Here is a 17,169-nt window from a genome sequence, read left to right as displayed (position 1 = left end):
AAATAAAGCACCTGGAGATCTTTCATCCTCTGCACAAACTTACTTTGCTACAAATTACAGGTAGTCACCAACACAAGCCCTTACCGGTTGGTCCCCAGTCAAACCACAGGATGTGGCACTGGTCCTCTTGGGAGCAATCTAACAATACTCAGGACCTATGGCAGACCTGTCTGTGTTGCTGGACTGGCCAAAGTCGTGGGCTGCCTCAGCATGGGCAGACTGGCAGACAAGTGCTGATGCCACTTCAAAGCGCCACCCCTCCAGGTGCTGAGGGCGGCTTTTCTGATGCTCACGCTGTGTCACTGTTTATTTTCGCAAGGCGCCCAGCTGTTGTGGTGATGATATTTATATCAATAAGTGCTCTATTCATCTGCTGATTTCAGGGGATGCTTGCCAGCTGCCTATGGCAGCCAACCTCAGGGCACTTCTGGGCCTGGTGTTCTTGCGTTTAGAGAATCAGCTCTCAAAGACTGCACCAACATCTGGAGCTGAAAGATCTTCATTCACCCAAGAGCCACCCTTGAAGGGGGAGCTATAGCCAGTGACCTTGACCCTTGCTACTTTATGTGTCCCAAAGTGAGGTTCTTTCAAACTTCTCCTCTGTGCCTGAGCTCCGGTTTTGCAAAGAGGGATGTTGGAAAAAGGGCTCTGCTTCACTCATGGGCTCATGGACCAGAGTTCACTGTTTTACTTTTTTTCAGGCAAAGGGATGGGGTGGTGATGCCTTCTGACTTTGGAACTCTGCAGGGGTCTCTGTTTTATGGGAATCTGTTACATTTCATGCTTATCTCAGATTCTAACCGTCCATCGTTCAGGCCCTAAACCTTGGAGTCATCCTTGCTTCCTCTTTTTCTCTCACGTTCCCTATTCAGTCTGGCGGGATATTTTGTTGGGTCTACCTTCAGGATATACCCAGAATCCACTCCACTGCTACCACCTAGGCTCAAGCCACCATCACCTGTCACCTGGATTACTGCAGGGGCCTCCTCTCTGTCCTCTCTGCTTCTGCTCTTAGCAACAACCCTCCCCCTTCCCGCACCAACAGTCTGTTCTCCACACAGTAGCCAGAGGGAGGCTTTAAAGAAAAAAGTCCAATTACTTTTTCAAGTCACTCCTCTGCTCAAGACCTGTCAGTGGCTCCTCATTTCTCTCAGAGGAAAATCACAAGTTCTTCCTATGATCCCCAAGGCCCGTATGACCTGGCCCTGCTGTGTCTCTGTGTCACACCTTCTGCTGCTGTCCACACTGGCTTTGCTCCAGTGGCAATGGCCTCTGTCCGTTCCACCACCATAAATCCCTGGTGTGGGTCATGCCCCTGCCTGGGATGCTCTTCCCTGAGATGGTCACGTGGTGCATTCTTGCACCTCCTCCAAATCTGCGTTCAGATACGACCTTCTCAATGAAGCCCACCTTCATCACTCAATTACAGGTGCAGCCTGTGCCCCAAACCAGCCTTCCAGCCCTGCCCTCTTATTTTTCTTTTTCCATACACTTGTCACCTTTAACATATAATTAAGTCCATTACAAAGTGTTTGCTGTTTATTTCTCTCCTGCTTGAGAATAGAAGTTGCATAAAGCATGAGAATTTGCTGTTTTGCTTTCTCTGTCATGTTAACGGATGCATTTCCAAGCACCTAGAATAGCTTCTGGCAAATAGCGGCTACTCAACAAATGTGGACTGAATGAATGAACAGACGCTCTCCTGAACGACTCCTACATGCACATCCCAAGTTGCGCTCAATTTTGTCCCCTACTACAGTGGTCCCCAACCTTTTTGGCACCAGGGACCGGTTTTGTGGAAGACAGTTTTTCCAGGGACCCGGGAGGGGGGGATGGTTCAGGCGGTGATGCGAGCGATGGGGGGGTGGGATGGGGAACGGCAGACGAAGCTTTGCTCGCTGGCCCGCCCGCCGCTCACCTCCTGCCGTGCGGCCTGGTTCCTAGCAGGCCAAGGACCGAAACTGGTCCGTGGCCAGAGAGTTGGGGACCCCTGCTCTACTAACTGTTGACCCTTGAACAACACGGGTCTCAACTGTGCGGGTCCATTTATACGCAGATTTTTTCAATAGTAAATAATATAGTACTACAGGATCTGCAGTTGGTTGAATCTGTGGGACACAGAATTGCGGATATGGGGGAACCGCGGATACGGAGTAACCGCGAATACGGAATAGCCTCGTACACAGAGGCGCCCCATACATGGAGGGCCGACTACAGATTATAAGCGAATTTTTGACTGCATGGATGACTGGCGCCCCTAACTCCCGCTTTGTTCAGGGGTCAGCTGTGATCTGCTCCCCTCCTTGCCTTCCCGAACTTCCTGCTGCCTCTCCCACTCCTCCCCTGCCTTCCCCACCTGGGCCAGTCGCATCCCAGATGCCTGACTATCCATGCTAGAACCCCTGTCACCATCCATGACTTCTTCTCATTCACCTCCCACATCCAGCTGCTCCCTAAACCTGTGGACCTCAACTCTGGAAATATCTTCACATCCAACCCTAATTCTCCTGCCTCCCGGCCACCTCCTCAGTTCAGACCCCTCCCTTTATCTTCTGCACATTTGCAACCCTCTCCTTCCCCCATCTCCTGTTTCCTATCAGGAGTTCTGACTCTGCCACACCCCCACTTCAGCTCTGCAAGCTGGCCCGGCTGTATCGTCCAGCATCACCACCCTCTTCTCCTCCTGACATCCCCCCAGCCCCGCTGCCACCGAAGCTGTCCTGCAGACGAGCCGACACAGTGACCCCCACGGGCCTTTGCCCCTGCTGTTCCCTCTGCCTGGAGAGACTTACCCAGTGACGTCAGCCCCCATGCGCCAGATCTCTGCTGCCTTCTTCCAGGCCAAAGTCACCTTTCTGAAGTCTTCCCTCACCCTCTGGGCAGAAGTAATTGCTCTCCATTCCCGGCCAGCACAGCACTTCGCGGCTGACCTCTATTACAGTGCTGCCACACGAGGTGGGGACAATTTGCTCATCTGTCTCTGTAGCAGAACTGTGGGCTCCTGGAGGGCTGAGACTGACTACAGCTCAGATCCATTTTTTTTCTTCCCACACAAGGCCTGCCCAAGGCCACTGCTCACAAGGGAATCCTCTGAGTTACTCTGGGTTTCCTTCGAGACAGTGATGGGACGGCTTTCCAAAACCCTACAAGGCCATCATCACCGCCTCCACCCAGGAACGGCTGCCCTGACACGGGGGTGTGAGCCCCAGAAGCTGCCCCATGACACGTGTCCCGTGACCTATGGGGATGTGCTGTAGGCACACGATGCTTGGAACTGTCACATGCAGAGGAGCTAAGGCATGGAGCCTGCTGGGACACAAGGGTCACCTGCGATAAAGCCAGGCCTCGGCAGGGTGATCAGTGGGCAAAGGGTCAGTGGTTCAAGGCCCAGGCTCTGTTAGTCTGGCTGCATCACAGAGGGGGGAGAGTGGTTGAGCGTGGCCGGGTATCAGGCTAGGGTCACCTGCGATAAAGCCAGGCCTCGGCGGGGTGATCAGTGGGCAAAGGGTCAGTGGTTCAAGGCCCAGGCTCTGTTAGTCTGGCTGCATCACAGAGGGGGGAGAGTGGTTGCGCGTGGCCGGGTATCAGGCTAGGGTCACCTGCGATAAAGCCAGGCCTCGGCGGGGTGATCAGTGGGCAAAGGGTCAGTGGTTCAAGGCCCAGGCTCTGTTAGTCTGGCTGCATCACAGAGGGGGGAGAGTGGTTGCGCGTGGCCGGGTATCCGGCTATGCTGCACGGCTGGAGATGCTCAGATGCTCAGAGCTGGGGAAGGAGCCTTGTCTGTGAGCTCTGCATGATTAGGAGCAACACCCTAACCAGCGTCTGCGGGATGGAACAACAGACTCTGGCCCTGGGCGGTGCGGGGGCTGGATAAAGCCCACAGACAGGGGGAGTCATTGCGGGAACTGCGAGGGCCGGCGGGTGGCAGGGCCTGGCAGGGGACTCCCTGGCCTCAGCTGGAAGCTGAATGGGCTTGGCTTGGTGCTCACTGGCAGACAGTGCCCACCAGAGGGCAGCTGGGCTGGGCAGAGGCAGCAGAGGGCTGTCCCTCCAGCTCTTGGGCACGGCTGCCCGAACACACCTGAGCACCTAGGGCTGGGCCGGGCCTCCTCCTACCTGGGCAGCGTCCAGCTCATTCAGCATCACCACAGAGGAACAGTTATAATCGAACACCAGCCTCCAGAAGTCCGCCACGGTGTTGGGTAGAGGGTGTTGTGTGACCACGAAAGCGGCAGGCTGCTTGTGGCTCTGACAAAAGAACGACACAGGCTTCATGAAATATACACCCATCAGCGATGTTCTGATGGTGATGAGGCCCGGACGGCTGCCAGAGGCCCCCCGAGTCTGCCAAATAGATTACACAAAGCAACTGCCCGTCCTTATCTCGGGGTGCCCTGGTGGCAAAGGGGACCTTCTCATAATGAACTCATTCTCCTCCAGACTAAGACATTTCATTAGGAAGGTGTCACTCGGATGGGGATTATCCAATAAATTATTTATGTCTTGGAGCTCGGCAAATAATCATCATTACAATATGAAATGAAAGATTATGGATGCAGATTTGCTGCTCTGCTGGCCAAGGCATCTCTTGGGATAAAAGGGATATTTTGTGTCCCTGTGCCCACAATGCTGGAGGAGGGGCTGGCTCAGCCCGAGGCAGAGAGCCTCCTGAAGGGGCTTATAGTACAAGAGGTTCACTCCTGCCTCAAGGCTGGAATGCAGGCTGAGCTGGTCTGGCAGAAGGTGGGCACTGTGTCCTGTGAGCCAATGGGGCAGTGAAAGTGCTCAGGTTTTAGAGTCAGGCAGACCTGGGTTCAAACCCAGCTTTGCCAGTTGTACGTTATAAGTCATTCATCCATCCATCCATCCATCTATCCACCCAATCATTCATTCATTCATTCAAGCACATTTATAGAGTGACTTTTTTTAAATCAGTGCTAAGCACTGGCAAGTTATTAGATCTCTCCAAATCTCAGATTCAACTGGAAGATGGGATTCATAACTCCAAAGGGATGGGTGTGGTACAGACTGAAAAGATATGCACGTGAAAAGAGCAGCAAGCAAGAACCCAGCTGTGAGCCCGCTGGCAGGGCGGGACCATCCCTGACTTGGTTCTTCATCCTCAGCACTAGCATCACGGCCGGCACACTAGACGCCCAGTACAGGTCCAGCAAACAACTGAATAAACTCAGTCCCATGTTACAGGTGGGGAACTGAGGCCCAGAGAAAATGGCCTGTGTGAGTCTGGACTACATCTGAAGCTTCAACTGGGTGCTATTTATTACAGTACCTGTGAGAAGGTATTTGGAAAGATTGGGGAGCATCTCCGGTTCATTAGTGTTTTGTAAAACCTGAGAAATAACTCATATTCTCAACAAGTTTTCTTGAGTGATTGTTCATGCCTGTTTCCAGTAGAGTCACAGGGCAGCAGGAGGATGGGGAGGGAAGAAGAGTTTGCCCATTCAAACCAGGAGAAGTCTCTGGCAAAAGACTCTGTCAAATAGAATACTTAAAGCACCTGCCGTTGTTCTTTTATCTCTTGGTGTCCTGATGGCAAAGAAAATGCCTTGCAACTGTGGACGCCACAGATGCACTAGGGGGTCTTGTCTTCGAAGGGTCTTCTCCTGCCAGTGGAATGGTCAGAGGAAGAATCTAGGAGAACAGAATGTTGAGTTCCCCCCAAAAGCCAAACTCTAGTGGCAGAAGCTGGTCTGCAGACATTTCCAGACATGGAAAAAAATCTAGGCTTTAAGAGTCAAAAGACTTGGGGTTCAGACCCTGGCTCCACCCTTTCTGAGCGAGTTGACCTGCAGACAGTCATGGAAATTCTCTGACCCTCAGTACCTCAGCCAGAAAACGGGAATAATCATATCCAAATGCACAATGAGATAGTCTATGTTCAGGATCTGACATGCTGCCCAACACTCAGTGAATGTTAGTTTTCTTTCCATTTTCCCTGTCTCTGTGATAAATGCTCTATTAGGCCAGCATACCTGACAAAGCCTTATCTGAAAATATGTTCGAGATCCGTGCTCCTGCCGGGTTTCAGGGATCAGTTGGCAATCCATTTCATGGATAACATCATCCTTTACCAAGGGAAACATTAAAAATTAACCCAGAGGACTTCATATTTTTCTGCTAGGAGCAAAGCTGCCATGGTTACCAGATAATGCCCAAACCGAGCTGGAATACAGATAAGGACTTTTTTTTTTTTAATAAGAAAGGCAAAGACCCCAGTGATGGCTCACAGGAGAAATGCCCTGTGGACAAAGAGAATACAATCAGCATCAGAGCTTGGCAGAAGGCATTTGACTCCAGGCAGCATCTAATATACTAAGCAGAGGCCAGGAGCGTGTTTGATCCTTGGATGAGGAAGGAAAGGAGGGGGAGTTGGGACAAGGGGGAGACAACGCTGGGAGGAACTTGGAAGTGTAGGTGCACCCCCAGGCCCCATCTCTCACCACACACGTGTGTGCGCACGCATGCACACATACACACACACGCGCACATACACGCATACATTGACCTTGGAAGACTCCAAGCTAAAGCCTGCAGTCTTCCCTCCACATCCAGCTATTTGATCTGACAGGACAAGACTCCCTGCTTCCGGACCCAGAGCCAGGGTTTCCATGGAGGACTTGGGCACCCTGTGGGCAGAGGCCAGGGCAGGCGCCCACAGAGCTGAGATAGGCACTGACTTCCTGTCACCCCTCTGCCTCTTACAAACACTTAGGATGCTTGGGGATAAATTTCAAGAGGATTAGTGGTCAGAGAGGTAGTTGGCCTTGACCCCAGCAGACAGTACCCCATGTTCCTTCCTGTTCCAGGTAAGATGGGAGGTTCATGTGGGCTGGATGGACTTGACTTCAGGCATAGGTGGGGAGAGGGACCTGGAAGGGCTCTTCCCCAGTCAAGCAATGGTGTTCTTGGTCCCGAGTCTTGGGAGGAAAGATGTCTGCATCTTACTGAATCAAGCAAACTGAGGGGAGGCTCAAGGAATAAATTCTAGAGTATGAGCCAGGAGTCCAAGGGTCCAGCTTGCCACTAGCTCTCTGGGTATCTCTGAGTGAGTCTCTTTCTCTGGCCTCAGTTTCCTTTGCTGGAAAGTGCATGGATGAGACTGGATGATGCACGGTTCCTTCCAGCGGCAAACATCTCACACCCTGGAAGTGGAGTGATGACAGCCGGGAGTAGCTGGGGGACCCAGGGGAGGAGCACACAAGTCAGGAGCACGGGCCCACGGGGGTAGGAACGTGACCCCCTAATCCCAAACCAGGTCAAGGTAGGTGTGTACTTCTTGGACTTGATGCTGAGAAAGCAGGAGACAGTGCCCCTAAGACAATAGTAGGAACATGGCTGGCATGTAGAATGTTTCCTGAACTGAACTTAAGGCTGAGAGTCAGCTCTGTACATAGCAGGAAGGGGGACTGGTCAGGCCTGTAGCCTCACTGTGGTGTCAGGGGACCCACTTTAAGCTTTTGGTTTATTCTTTCAGACCTTTATGGGAGCAAAAGAGCTAAAAGCACAGCTTGCATATAGGTCTGGATCAGAGCCTTCAGGGGGAGAAAGGTCTTGTGGGTCAAAAAGATCAGAAGGAGAGGCTGGCTTGGGCAGGGGGATGTCAAGGCCCTGGGCTCCAGCCCCTTCCCCCTTGGGAAGAAGCTTTTCCCTGGAATGCCAGCCAGGAGCTTTTCTTGGCAGGGCTCCACTTACATCCATCAGTGCTGCATTGATGTAGTTGCTGGATTCTCCATCCACCGAGATGAGGAAGGGCAGGCAGCGGTCCAGAGGCAGGACATCCATGCTCCGATTCTTGTCATGGTTCCGGGGCAGGAGACCGATGCTGCAGTCCTCGGGCCGGACACGAGGAGTCACGATGTTGAGGGTCTACGGGGTCAAGGGCAGATAGGCAGGTACTGCTTAGATGGTTGCCCTGAACAGAGGAGGCAGCAATGTTCACACTCCCTTCATCCTCCAAGCCTGCCCCTCCAGTCCTTTCCCCAGGACTGTTCTCTTCCGTGGTGATGTTCTGTCATCTCCTGCTGGCTGCTCCAGGCCCTGGGGGCTGAGAGCCTCTGCCAGGGGCTGCAGGACACCACCACAGGGCCAAGGCTGCAGGGACAGCACACACTCACGCGGGCTCAGACACAGGCTCTGAACACCTGCCAATCATTTGAGCTGAGTTACTCCTCTCCGCCATCCTGCATGAAATGGTGGGCCAGCCAGGAGGTCATAAGGTGGGAAGTGGGGGCAGGGAATCCCTAATGACTTTTAAATATCACTTGAAGTGCCATGGAATGAGAGAAATGATTTTACCAGCATGCCTCTCAGAGAGAAAGCTGTTGGAGAATGGAAGGAAGGACGCTTGGATGAGACGCCCAGGAGGAGTGAGAGACCCCCAGAGAGCAAGCTCTAGTATGTCTGAAAAATTCAGGGCTTGTGTGCTGCAGAGGAAGTCTTGCAAGTGTGGGTCTAGAGCTGAACTGCCCCAGCCAACAGACTAGATGCTACGTGCAACCACCAGGGGTCCGTGTCCTCCATCCTTCCCCCATTCAGCCCTTGGTCTCTACTCCGAATCAACAAAGTCTGTTTGTTTGAAGGAGGACTAAGGCACTGACCTGGCTGGGGTATCTGCCCGTGGAACCACGGACCTGCATTGGTCCTTCTGACCTGAAGCTTCTGTGCTTCCTCCTGCCTGTTCACAGCTCCTGTTGCCCAAAATATGACCCTGGCACTGACCTCAGGACAGTGGGCTGGACTCTGGTTTTGCCTCACTCAGTGATTCAAGTCCAGGCCTCCAGACCAAAGCTGCCACCATTCTGGCTACAGGGGCTCCAAGGGGACAGATCTGTTCTGCCTGAGCTGTGCCCTCAGATGATGCTTCTTGGAGTTGAATGTGCATTGAAATCACCCAGAGATATTGTTAAATCACAGGCTCTCATTCAGTAGGTCCGGTGGGACCCAAGATTCTGCACGTCTAACAAGCTCCCAGGTGAAGCCAATGCTGCTGGTCTCGAGACCCCACCTTGAATTGGGAGGATCTAGGACACACTCCAATTGTACAGAAATACTGAGAAGACCTGAGTCCCTCCAGGGATCGAGGAGCTTGAAATTCACACCTGTGTCTATAAACTTGTCTCCACATACAACCTAGACTAGAACTAAATAAGACCTCGGTTCCAAAACATGTTCATAGTTAAAAAAAGCAAGTGTCAGCAGTCCCTGATTGGTGAGCGGTTGCTCATGGTGTGCATTTTATATTCTGGAATTCCTTCTCAGCTGTCTGGAGCTGCAGACACTGGAAGGATATATACACAGCCACTCTTACAAGGAAAGCCCCAGGACTGTGTTCAGTGGCACTGAAGTTGGCTGGGTCATGGAGCCTGGGATGTGCTCGTACCTGAAATTCGTCTTTGATTTGGCTGGAGTTGGTCTGGGGGTCCAGCCTGCTGATATTGTAGTAGAGCGAGCGGAACTCGCATACTGGGATGGCCGTGTTGCCGCAGAGACACGCTTCCAGGATGGCGTCGTGCACAAACACATACTGCTCCTGCAAAGCCGAGGGGAGAGGGAACAGGGTACTGGGTAAGCAGGGTGGCCCGGGAGTTTCTTGTCCACGTTTCAGCCTGTGGCTATGAAGGATGGGCATGATTCACGTTGCAGAATCACTGCTTTCTATCCTGTAACCCGAAGGGCCAAGTTGCCGTGTTTCCTGGTGACTGTCTGAGCTGTGCTGAGTTTTGCTCCCTGTGTAGGACTGAACAGCAGAGTCACTGATAAAAATTAGAAACTGCTGGACATGTGGTAGCAGGTGCCCGTGGTGTCCTGCCCATGGCGCCGTCAGCTTTCGCCTTTCACTGCTGAAGCCTGCTTACTGCAAATCCCTGAGATTCAGGCTGAGGGTCTTTTTCCCCAGCAGGGCCAAAGAGTTAATGCCGTGGGAAGGAGGCCTCAAGCAAGGCCAGATGGAGACCTGGGGATAAATGCGTACGTTCCCTCTCTCGGGTGGGAAACTTGGAAGAGACACTCCACACCATCTCAGAGCTCCCCCGGCAGGACTGCGCTCCAGCCGTCCACTGTGTCCAACAGCTTGTAAAATACTTTCACAGTGTCGACAGGCTTGATTTCCTGCCGTCCCCTCTCTCATTTCCCCACTTGCCAACCAGTGTGTCTTGGGACACAACCATTTGTTCCAACCAAGGAAACCACTTGCCCTCAACTCCTTGTCTCAGGCTCTGTTCCTGAAGCGTGTATCACCCCCTCTGCCATCCCAGCCCTTTGCACCTGCCGCTCTCATCCTGGACACCATCCCCCCCTTGTCTACGCCTTCAATGTCTCATTCCCTTGGGAGAGACTTCTCCAAATCCACCAGGCAGGAGTCATTGCTGTTCCAGCATTAACAAACGTTTGTTGAGCGACTATTCTCCTGCAGAACTTGGCCCGCCTCTTTACATAAAATGTTTATCTAGAGGCATCGCAGTGATCTATTTGCACGTCTGTCTCCCCCACCAGATAGCAAGGCCCACGATGTGTGTAACGCCAGGCAGTGAGCCTGCCTGCCACATGCATGGACCCAGGAAGAGACAAAGCAGCCTCTCGGCTTCAGCAGCCTCACCAAGAAGCCTGCAGGCCGGCCTGTGGGAGTTGGCTTGGAGCCTGCAGCAGGGTCCTAGGTGTGTGAGCCTGTAAGTGAGGGAACTGCCTGCAGAGCCCACAGTGACTGGCCAGGCCCAAAGCCATGGGTGATTTCTCTTTGCAGGGTTGATGATGGATGCAGCTCTTTATCTGCCCCAGCTCTGCTGCCCGGATGGGCTCGTTATAGGAGCAGCAAACCATGGCTTCCAGGCGTAGGAGAGGCAGAAAAGTCTTCCTCGTGAGACAGTGTGGTTCAGGGGAAAGCACGTGGGACGTGGGGTCACATGGACCCAAGTTCTACCACTGTCGGGCTATATAAGGCTTTGGGGACACCATTTCTCAGTTTCTTCATCTATAAAATGGAGCTAACCCATTAGCTCCATTTTAGCTCAGTAACAGGCGCTACCCCATAGGGTTGCTGTAAGGAGTAGAAACAATACCCTGAATACAAAAGACCTGGAGTGATGCCTGGCACATAGTAGGTGCTCAACAATAAAGATGAACCCCACCCATGTCCCTCGGATCTTGGGCTCTCCAACTGGACAGAGCAGTGCCTGGAGGTCTGCTTCTCACTTGAGGCCAGGAGTTATGAGTTATCTCTCTTGGAATCCCCTGCGCCTAGCTCAGGAACTCAATAACTTCACTGAGTAAGCCATTCCTGCAGTGCCTGAAGCGATGCCTGGCACACAGTAGGCATTCAATCAATGCCATTCCTTCCCTATCTCTCTCTTCTCCTTCACCCAAGGCAAGGACACCATTCAAAGAATACCTGAAAGTTGCCACTCAGTTGCTGCTTAGATGCCCTGAGAGATGGGGCACACAGCACCATTCCTCCCTGGTAGGAGTCCTTGCACTGGGGGACCTCAGGGTTGGCAGGGGTATCCTAGCTTCTACGATGATCTCACCACAGCAAGCCACGTATCCATTCCCTCCCATTTCTCCCACGCCCAGGCCTATTTCTGTAGGGTGCCTCCACCCGCGGGCCTTTCTGTTCCACCATGCTCCTCCTTGGCCAGGGCTGCAGGTGGCTGGTCAACTGACATCCCAGGACTCACCTCCGTCTGCACCAGGTTGACCCTCTGGGCCCGGAGCTCACGCACGCAGTTGAAGATGTCCACCACCCCTTCGTTCTCGGCCATGTCAAGCATGGTGTCGATGGCGATGAAGCAGCCAGTCCTCCCGGCACCAGCACTGGAAGAGAGGACGGTGGTCCATGTTAGGGACCCTGGGGCGGGAGCAGCCCTGGGGAGGCCCCTCCCGTTCAGCCCTGTCCCCGAGGACCCTGCAGAGAGGCAGTACACTGCAGAGGTCAGACAGAACGGGCTGAACCCCAGTGCTGCCAGGAGATCCTGAGCAAGCAACTAAACTTAGAACCTCAGTCCTCTCTTCTGTAAAATGGGAGAGTAATGCTTGCCTTTGGGGGCTATTTTATCAGGACTGGCTTATTTTTGTTGTACTCATTTAACGAACACTTATTTAGCCGTGACAAAGTTCCAGACATTGTTCTAACTGCTTCTGCAGGGTGACCTATTAATTCTCTTATGAGGTTGTTAGGAAGTTTCTCACCCTATTACACAGTGAGAAAACCGAGGCACAGAGTGCTGACCTTGCCCAAGGTCACACAGCTGGCAAGTGGTGGAGCTGGGACTTTTCCCCAGGAAGTCTGGCTCCAGAGCTTGTGCTCCTACACTTCCTCTCTTAATAAGATAATGTACGCTTAGACAACACGGATGCATGCAGTTTCCTCATCTGATGGGTAAAGATAATCCATCTACATATGCCGGGCACACTGGAAATGCCTAGAAACATGTCTTCCCCACCCCACTTCCCTCCCTCCATCTCTCCCTTCCTTCTGTCTTCTTCAGTGAACGGGCTGAGGGATGGAAGCAAGGAGAGAGAGACAAGAGAGATCAGAGGAGGTAAGTGAGACGGCAGAAACCAGCTCCTCTGAGCGGTCCCAACGGACTCACAGAGAATCCTGAGCACCACGTCCAAAGCCTTGGGTTTGGCTCCACGTGCACCTGCTTTCCCAGGATCAGGAGGCAGCAGCATCAGTAAACCAGAGCAGCCGACAGTCCCAAGACCCGGCTCCAGAATCAAGGCCCCTGATACATACTCGATTCTGACCACTGGTGGCTTCCTTTCGGAAAATCTCAGGCCAAGTACAAAATAGCAGAAGAACTCAATGAGACCCCATGGGCCATGGCCAGACCTTCCCAGATCAGTGGGTTCCAAAATCATAGCACTGAACGAGAGACAAATAGGGCGTTTGCTTTAAATGCATATGGTTTTGGAAGTGAAGGCCAGACTGCCAGGAGGCCCATCTCCACTGCGTTTTCACATTTCATTTCCCTCATGGAAACGAGTGTCTTTGCTTGACAATGCGAAAATAAAAGGAGACGAAAAGAGGAAGGGCGATGGACCAGGAAAGAAAGCAATATTGAATGACCATAAATCCAAGGAGGACAGGCCAGTGGACCAACCGACACCCACAGTGGTCTGAAGAGTAAACCCTTGGAAATCCATCCTCCATGATCTGGCAAGTCTTTGTCCTTGGTAAAATTTCATGGTTTGAATTGAGTAAAATCTGCCTTGTACTTGCCCCAGAATGCCTCCCCCCAAATCAAAACCCCCAGAAAGGACCCCCAAGCAGGCTGGGCCTCGGGGTCTAGGAGGGAACCCAAAGAGCCACTCGTCCACGTCTTCTCCCAAGTCTCATCCTCGACCTGTTTTAGGAGAAAGAAGCAGCCCGACTTGATTTTGAATCTTGGATCCACCGCTAGTGGACAAGCTGCCTGGTGTCTGTGAGCCTCAGTTTCCTCACACATGACACTCTTCCCTACAGGGTTCTTGGGAGGATTGATCCATTTATTTCAGCCTCACAGAGCAATTAAGCACATGCTATTTGGGGTCAGACCCCTGGGATCAAACCCTGGCTCGACCACTTACTAGCTGTGTGACCTTGGGTGAATGACTCAATCTCTCTGGGTTTCAATACCCTCTTCCATACAATGAGGCTGATGGCAATAGCATTAATAGCACAATACACGTGAATTGCATGAGATTATGCTGAAAAAGCACAATGCACGTAAATTGCTTAGCCCCGTGCCTGGTTACATAGCCATTTATTATAAATGTTTGCTACTTGTAGTCACCAGATATTTATTGAGCACTAGATGCTGGGCTCGGGAGTGGGGATGTGAAGATAAGTCAGACATGTTCCTGTCCTGAAGGATTAACAGTCTGGGGAGGGGGACAGCATCGAGAGGCAGAGAATAGTATCTAATATTTTTAAGTGCTTACTATATGTCTGGAATTCTCTTAGGTACCTAGTATATGTTGGCCAACCCATTTAATCTTCAGGACAGCCTCAGGAGTGGGTACCACTCTGCTCAGCTGTGTCAGGGTGACTTGGTATGGAGACACAGACATAAGGGCATCATGCAAGGAGGGCCTGATAAATGCTTGCCATTATCTCCCTTTCTTCCTCACCCCTGCTCTGGCTGCTCTTTGGGATATGGGACTTGGGGTGAACATTTTATTGTCCTCGGATTGTCATGAGATGTAAAGCAGAGACTATATGCGGAATGCTTAGAGAGCCCATGGGGTGATCAGTATGACCTCCTAATCTTCAGTGGACTCGTCTGTGAAATGGGGTTTCTAATTCACACCTCGCTGTTGTGGCGAAGGTAAATGGATTCCGCTGTGTGAGAAAGGGGTGGCTCTGAGACACCTATAGCTTATGGTGCCTCTCCTTGACTTGGCTCAAGACCTTGCCTGATGTGGACACTGCCAGGGCAGAGATAACCTGAATGCAGTTAAGAGCAGTTAAGAGTCCATCTGAAAAGATGGACCGGGCCCAAGGTCACATTGGAAAAGAGAGGCGCTGGGAGGGAGGAAGCGAGCATGCTAGTTGGCCTTCAGGTCTGGACATCCACCCTCCTCCAATTCCTAATGCCCTTGACATGATACTTCATCTCCGTTTAGGAGAATTCCAAGATGTGCCCATCACTCCCAATGTGACTTTCTGGGTCAGAGCTGAAAATATCCCTTCTCCATAATAAGATAAAACCTGACACTGTCAATTTACTCTCTACAAAGGACCCTGCAGGCCAGCAACTGATTTTTAAAATAACAGAAATGAAGAGAAGCACACTTCCACGGGGGCACCCTGCCGCCATGCCAAGGAGCTGAGGGAGAGCGTCTGGAGAAAATGATGTTAAATATCCTGGCTCTACCATTTCACACCTGTGTGACCCGAGCAAAGTATCTACCTTCTTAGCGCCTCGGTTTTCTCATCTGTAAAATGGGAATGACAATAATGGCCACCTCTCAAGGTTGGGTGAGAAGTAAATGAAGTAATGCGGGTGAAGTGCATGTGTAGCAGACGCTGTCAGTGCCAAGCCCACGTCCTCAGGGTCTTTACTGTTTCAGGGCAACAGCAATAATAACAACTGCTACTGCTATTATTACTATTATTGTTGTTAGACTTAGGACCCTGGTCTCATCAGAAAGGGCTGGGAAGAGGGGACACAGGCAAAGAATAAAGGCCGCTGGACAAGAGAGTACCCCCCTCACCGAGAGAGAAGAGCTGCAAAGGCCTCCTTGTTTAGGGCGGGGCCTTTCACTTACCTGCAGTGGACCACTATGGGCCCAGCTTCTGGGGGATTGAGGAACTTGACCTGGCGGACAAAGCCGAGGAGGCCGGTGGCGTAGCAGGGGACGCCGTGGTCGGGCCAGCTGGTGAAGTGGAAGAGGCGGAGCTCCCGGATCTCATGGTAGCCTTTCTGAGGAGAGAACGGCCCTCTGTTCCTCCAGCTGCTGACGCCAGCCACCGTGCCCGGCACCCATGGGGAGCCACGAGGCCATGAGCACTGAGGGTCCAGCTTCCCTGCTGTCAGGGAGGGCAAGGCCCTCAAAGGGTTAGCAGGTGTTACTGCACAGAGTGATTCTGCATCTCTTATATCTGGGAACTTCGGAAGTAAATAAAGTGAAACTGATGGCTCTACTGCAGGACTTCTCAGAGCCTTTACTGTGCTAACATACACGCTGAATTCCCAAGGGGGCTTATAACATTCACACTGTTTGCCCAGGGGACCCTCTTTTGATCAGTGTTTTATAGGACTTATATTCAGCAGAACAGATTCAGAAAAATGTTAGACTTCAACTCCAAGTTCAGGTTGTTTCCAGGGGAATACAAGGCCTTTCATTGATTGAGGACTGGTGTCCTTCAGTTCTCCAGTCTGGTCTATGATACTCTCCGTGACGTTCAAAATTAAAAAGGCAGACTTCTTTATTAATTAGATTCTTATTTAGAATGATAAAATATGAAACAAACAAAAGCAGAGCTTCTCTGACTGATGGGGGTGGTGGGGCCTGGAGCTCCCATCGTTCCCCTTCCCCTCCCCCCACGCTTCACATAGACATGCTCCAGGCCAAACGGCGGTGCTTGACTAGTCTATGGTCAGGTTATGCCTCTGAGCCTTTGCTTATGCACCGCCCCTACCTACCCTTCTCTACCTAGCAATCTCCTGCAGATACTAGAGGCGCTGAATAGGAAGAGTGTTTGATGGCTCATTTTTTCAGTTAAAAGATATTCACCGAGGGTTACCTGTGCCTAGCCTTGTGTTAGGCGCTAGGAAGGCGGAAATAAAAGCCAAGTCCCTGTCCCTGGAACAGCTCATGGTCTAGTGGGGGAGGCAGGCCCCTAAGTGGACCTTTAATTCCATTAAAGTGCATAAAGGAGTGTCAGCTAATCCCATTAGGGAGAGGAGAAATCAGAGAAGGCTTCCTGAAGGAGGGGATGCCTGACCTGAGTCTTGAAACACATTAATAATGAAAATAATAGCTAACGTTTATTAAGCATCAACTATGTGCCTGTCACTCTTCTGACTTCTTCAATGTATTAATTCATTTAATCCCATATCAATCCCCATATTATCATCTCCATTTTAGGGATGAGGAAAGTGAGGCTCAGCAAGGCTAAGGAACATGCCCAAGGTCACACAACTACTAAGTTGTAAAGTTGCAATCTAAAGCCTAGCTGTCTGGCCCCACAGTCTGTCCTCCTAATCGTATGATACACTGAGGCTAAGTATTACCCAGTGGAAGGATGGAGGGATTCCTCGGCAGAGAGGCAGTTGGGGCAAAGGCCTGGGGACAGGACTTAGCATAGTACGTGAAAAGAATCACAAACAGCCCAGGGCAATTCCAGAGAAGAGTGGAAGACAGGCAATGACGGACAGCGGGGCGGGGCTGGGGGGGTGGTGAGAGGCTGGGCGGGTACTGGATGCTGCAAGGCTTTGTATCCCACTTTGAGGCCTTTGGGTTTTATCCCAGAGTCATCGGGGAGCTACAGGGAGGCTGTTCAGATGGTTGCACAGAAGAGGAAATGCATCACCAGACGGGCGCTTTGGGAGGATCACACTAGCTGCTACGTGGAGGAAGGATTTGGGGGGGGGTGTTGGTGGGCTGTGCAGAGGGCACCAGGTCCCCTTTCCTGGGCCAGTGCACCCATCCCCAGCTCCCCTGACC

The 17,169-nt window shown here is 51.9% G+C and overlaps 1 protein-coding gene and 1 long non-coding RNA gene across 9 annotated transcripts in view; one reads left to right on the top strand and one right to left on the bottom strand.

Moving 5' to 3' along the window:
- Positions 1-15,631, top strand: part of LOC132348764 (uncharacterized) — a 271,302-nt gene extending 255,671 nt beyond the window's left edge. The window contains exon 10 of the long non-coding RNA XR_009497553.1: positions 12,501-15,631. This is a non-coding gene — a long non-coding RNA (uncharacterized LOC132348764). The remainder of the gene's footprint in view (positions 1-12,500) is intronic.
- Positions 1-17,169, bottom strand: part of PTPRT (protein tyrosine phosphatase receptor type T) — a 1,095,010-nt gene that overhangs the window by 19,838 nt on the left and 1,058,003 nt on the right. For all 8 annotated transcript variants that reach the window (XM_059896616.1, XM_059896620.1, XM_059896617.1 and 5 more), the window contains 5 exons: positions 15,268-15,422; positions 11,691-11,826; positions 9,401-9,550; positions 7,714-7,887; positions 4,117-4,248 (listed from right to left, as the gene is read on the bottom strand). In XM_059896616.1, the coding sequence (XP_059752599.1) occupies positions 4,117-4,248; positions 7,714-7,887; positions 9,401-9,550; positions 11,691-11,826; positions 15,268-15,422 (747 nt within the window). The remainder of the gene's footprint in view (positions 1-4,116; positions 4,249-7,713; positions 7,888-9,400; positions 9,551-11,690; positions 11,827-15,267; positions 15,423-17,169) is intronic.

The sequence above is a fragment of the Balaenoptera ricei genome, chromosome 15, assembly GCF_028023285.1.
Source record: "Balaenoptera ricei isolate mBalRic1 chromosome 15, mBalRic1.hap2, whole genome shotgun sequence".
Taxonomy (NCBI): domain Eukaryota; kingdom Metazoa; phylum Chordata; class Mammalia; order Artiodactyla; family Balaenopteridae; genus Balaenoptera; species Balaenoptera ricei.
The sequence above is the reverse complement of the archived record's forward strand: the minus strand, read 5'-3'. Positions and strand labels throughout refer to the sequence as shown.